The sequence below is a fragment of the Poecilia latipinna genome, unplaced genomic scaffold (genome assembly GCF_001443285.1).
Source record: "Poecilia latipinna isolate Pla-1442-1.1 unplaced genomic scaffold, P_latipinna-1.0 Scaffold450, whole genome shotgun sequence".
Lineage (NCBI taxonomy): Eukaryota > Metazoa > Chordata > Actinopteri > Cyprinodontiformes > Poeciliidae > Poecilia > Poecilia latipinna.
Window position 1 is genome coordinate 1 of NW_015113066.1, and position 4,287 is coordinate 4,287.

General features: G+C 38.0%; 1 protein-coding gene across 3 annotated transcripts; it reads left to right on the top strand.

Moving 5' to 3' along the window:
- The first annotated feature begins 642 nt into the window (after nucleotides 1-642).
- Nucleotides 643-3,441, top strand: gja11 (gap junction protein, alpha 11). Of its 3 annotated transcripts, none has more exons than XM_015038717.1 (4): nucleotides 643-959; nucleotides 2,133-2,285; nucleotides 2,440-2,625; nucleotides 2,797-3,441. In XM_015038717.1, the coding sequence occupies exons 2-4, from the start codon at nucleotides 2,157-2,159 to the stop codon at nucleotides 3,376-3,378; spliced, it is 897 nt and encodes a 298-aa protein (XP_014894203.1). In that variant the 5' UTR covers nucleotides 643-959; nucleotides 2,133-2,156; the 3' UTR covers nucleotides 3,379-3,441. The 3 variants fall into 3 exon arrangements, with proteins under 3 accessions (XP_014894203.1, XP_014894202.1, XP_014894201.1); XM_015038716.1 differs by having other exon boundaries at nucleotides 644-959; nucleotides 2,136-2,285; nucleotides 2,791-3,441; XM_015038715.1 differs by having other exon boundaries at nucleotides 645-959; nucleotides 2,791-3,441.
- Nucleotides 3,442-4,287: the final 846 nt, after the last annotated feature.

Sequence of the window (4,287 nt, forward strand, 5' to 3'; positions counted from 1 at the left end):
ATTTTTCAACGTTGATTTAACATCATGTGCTATCTGGGTAATCAGCTTAATATATGTATTTTTTTTGTTTCATTCCAATAGATTCATAGATTTGTTTTTGTTCTTACATTATAAATATTCTTGCTATTCAGTTTTATTTTACATATCTTTCAGTTTTATATACTTATCAAGGCTTTACACAAGTTAAACACGAAATGTGGTGGTGGCAGCATCATGATGTGGGGAAGAAAAATGGCTGACCTAAACTACCGGTAGGCCACAAAAATCTTTAAATTAAAAATTCAAAAATTAGTTTATTGTAATATGTTTTTACTTTCGCAACAATATTTTATGAGATCTGTGTGTCATTAAAGATCCAAAACATAAAAACAGCTTCGGACAGTTGCCTTATTAAAAGAAAAACACAATTTCCACATTTATGGGGTCATCAACTGTTTTCTATTTTGTTGGCCAAATTTTTATCATCCTTGACTCGTGGTCAGGGGCAGAACAAAGTCATTTCAAGGGCCACAAATGGCCCCCGGGCCACACTTTGAACACCACTGGAATGGTTTAGATCAAAATGACTTACAGCTCATCCAGTCTGACTGAATATTTCAGTCTCCAGATGTTAAACCCTGTTAGAAGATCATTCAGACAGAATACAAATGCAAACCGCACTTTTTAGTTCATTTTTAAAATTGATAAACATGTATCATGTCACAGTTATGCTACAGTTTGTGACAAAAATAATAAAAATGTGATATGAGTAGCTTTGCAAGGGAAAGTTGAATAAAAGAAAAAAGCTTCATGTTTCTGCTGCTCACTTTCAGCTGTGGCTCCATTGTTGTGGTTCGGACGGCGTCCTTCCAGATAAGCCAGCGAATTAACCATGACACAGTTTCTTCTTCTCTCATTTACTGCAGCATTCGCTCTTTCCTCCATCCACATTTCCTCCATTTTTATAGTTTCTCCACCAGGTGAGTTGATTTTCTCTCTTTACAGAAAGTTTAGTTAAGTTTTCAATCATCTCTAACTGGATTTCCTGATATTTTAAGGCTTTACGTTCATTTTTATGTGTATACTTCATTCTAAACATCCAAAATAAAAGTGAAATCTGATTAAATGAAAACAGACTTTATAAAAGTAAAAGTATTATCTGAAACTATATGCATGGTATTTAAGTTTCTGTAATTTAAGATTTGTGATTATTAGTGTGTTTATGTTTGAAGCCTGCAGCTGTGGATTTATCTGGAAGGCAGCGAGAAATGATAGAAGCTTGACCTTCTGAGAGATTCACTTTTTACCTACTTACAGGAACCACAGCGAGTCCAAAAAACAGATATAACTTCGCAAACATGTCCTGAAATTAAATCTTTTTCACAATTTTTGGCATTTATTTTGTAATATTGTAAAATAATGGTGGCATAAAATTAAATCCAGAGGTCTGCAACCTTTACACTCCAAATTTGCCTTAAGTAAAATTGTTAAAAGAATTTTTAAAATCACACAAAACGTCAAATTTTTAAAATATTTCTGGAAATTTGTTGCCTCTTTTTTATTTTGAAATAAAGTAAAACACAACTTTGCAGAAAAGCATGGATATGTTTCTGTGAAGCTACATTGGTGCCATAAAATTAGTTTTTTTTTAAACTGAAACTGAAAAAATTTTAAAAATGAAAAAAACAACATTAGATCAGAAAAGAGTTCAGAACATTTTTTATTTTAGTTTCAAATCTTTGTTTTCAATTTCACATTTTTAAATTTTTGAACAAACTTCACCACCCTAATTTAGCTCCCTACATTTTTTTTCTGGAATGCTAAAATTTATGGGACATAAAAGACAAAAAAAACAGTTTCCAACTTAAAGACAAAAAAATAGATCTAAAACAAAACCACTGGCATTTTTAGTGTGGTTCTGCTATGGACTATTAATTTATAACATAAAAGTTGCTTAAACCAGCATTTGTTATTAAGTTTATATAAAATATATTTATATATTAACATTTTATTTCATCAGTTTAAACTGCAGAACGTCCAAAGAGCCTCTTGTGGCTCCGGAGCCGCAGGTTGAACACCCTTGGTGCAGATGATGTTTAGTGATGAAATGCTGTTTCTGTGTGTTTCATGGATTTCCTGGGTCTCTGATGCAGAAGGTGGTGTAGCTGCCAGCTGAAATGGGAGAATGGGACCTACTGGGCCGGCTGCTGGAGAAAGTGCAGAGCCACTCCACCATGATCGGGAAGGTCTGGCTCACCGTTCTGTTCATTTTCCGGATCATGGTCCTGCAAACTGCTGCTGAAAAGGTCTAGTCAGACACAGAACATGAAAATGGAAAAAAGTACATAGTTTCCAACTCAATAAATCAATTTTTTACATGAAAAGACATCTTGAAAGAGCCTATCAGTTCCAGAATATCTAAAAACACGATAACTTGGTTCTTCCTCTGATCCTACCCAGGTTTGGGGCGACGAACAGTCCGACTTCATCTGTAACACTCAGCAGCCGGGATGCGAGAACGTCTGCTACGACGTCGCCTTCCCCATCTCTCACGTCCGCTTCTGGGTCCTTCAGATCATCGCCTTGGCAACCCCAAAGCTGCTGTACCTCGGCCATGTCCTCCACGTGATTCACATTGAAAAGAAGGTGAGCTTCTGCCAAACCAGCTAGTGCTAATTATGAGGAACAACAGTAGGCAATGCTAACTAAAGCACTGATCATAAATGTTAGTTCCACTAACGCTAAACCCACATGGTGTTTAGTGGACACTAAAGTTAAAATGTCTGACTTTGACTCATTCTTTAACATTAAATGAAGGAAAGGATGGAGAACCAGGCAGAGCTGGACGACAAAGTGAGTCTCTTCCTCAGGAGGACCTTGAAGGTTCCCAAGTACACAAAAAGCAGTGGGAAGATCAGCATCCGCGGTCGCCTCCTCCGCAGTTATGTGCTGCATCTCATTGCCACAATTGTTCTGGAGGCCGTGTTCATCGTGGGTCAGTACCTACTGTATGGTTTCACCCTGAAGCCCCAGTACGTGTGCTCTCGCTCCCCGTGCCCTCACAAGGTGGACTGCTTCCTGTCCCGACCGACCGAGAAATCCGTCATCATCTGGTTCATGCTGGTGGCGGCCGCTGTCTCGCTCGCCCTCAGCATCGCCGAGCTGCTCTACCTGTTCGTGAAGGCGGTGAAGGAATGCGCGGCCAGACGGCAGGACTACACCGTCACCCCGGTGACGCCCCCGAGGTCGAAGAAGAAAGCTTTTCAGAAGCACGGCGAGGTGATCCAGAATTGTGTCAACCTGGATTTGGAGCTGCAGGGGAGGAAGTCAGGGATGAACGGGATGGTAGGCGCCATAGACGTGGTGACGGAGAGCAGCATTGGGGAAATCCACATCTGAGTCATGAATCTGTGTTTTGTTTGCATCAGCAGAAGTAAATAAAGTGGGGATAAGATCACCATCTTCCGTTCACAGAACAAAGTTACACAGAATTGGTTAAATGAGTAAAGATGAAACTAAAAGCTTCATTATGCACCTATTATGCTTGCTTGAACAAGTTGGAATGGGTGTCTGGGCTGTACCAAACATTCACAAATTACTCTTAGATAATAAAATTTTAGCTTAGTCCCTTCTGCCTATTTTCAGCTCTGTCTCTTTAAATCCAGACAAGCTGCACCTGGCCACGCCCCCATCTCAACGTTTACACTCGAAATGTGAAAATGGCTGCAAACAGAGGCGCAGCTATACAACCGTACATCTTCAAACCTGAGTCCAAACTTGTCTTTTCCAAACATGCTGGAGTTCTGCTTGGTTGCTAGGTAACGGGGCTGGGCTCAGCTGGGGTTGCTAGGTAACAGCGAAGTGACTCGAGGTTGTGATTTAATAATTGGAAAATTTTTGAAATGGCTCATTTTCCATACACCAAAAAACATTTTGCCAGAAAATGTCTGTTATTTTCTTTTAAAGATCATTGGCTGTTTTTGGAAGCAGTAGAGACAAAAACGGAAGAGTCAAAAAAGGGACCTATTTTTCATAATAGGTCCCTTTTAATGCAAAGATTGTTTTTGTGGATATTAATAATTTTTATTTTAGAAGTCTACAATTTTACAATACATAGTTTTTAAAAAATATGTTTAGGATTGCATCTATTGTTTCTTAACTAGATTGAAATAATTGTCAACTAATTTAGTAGTCATTAACTGAAGTATACAGACTAATGAAAAAACATATTCAGAGCTGTAATTAAGCCAAAACTGAGTATATATATATATATATATATATATATATATATATATTTTTTTTTTTTTT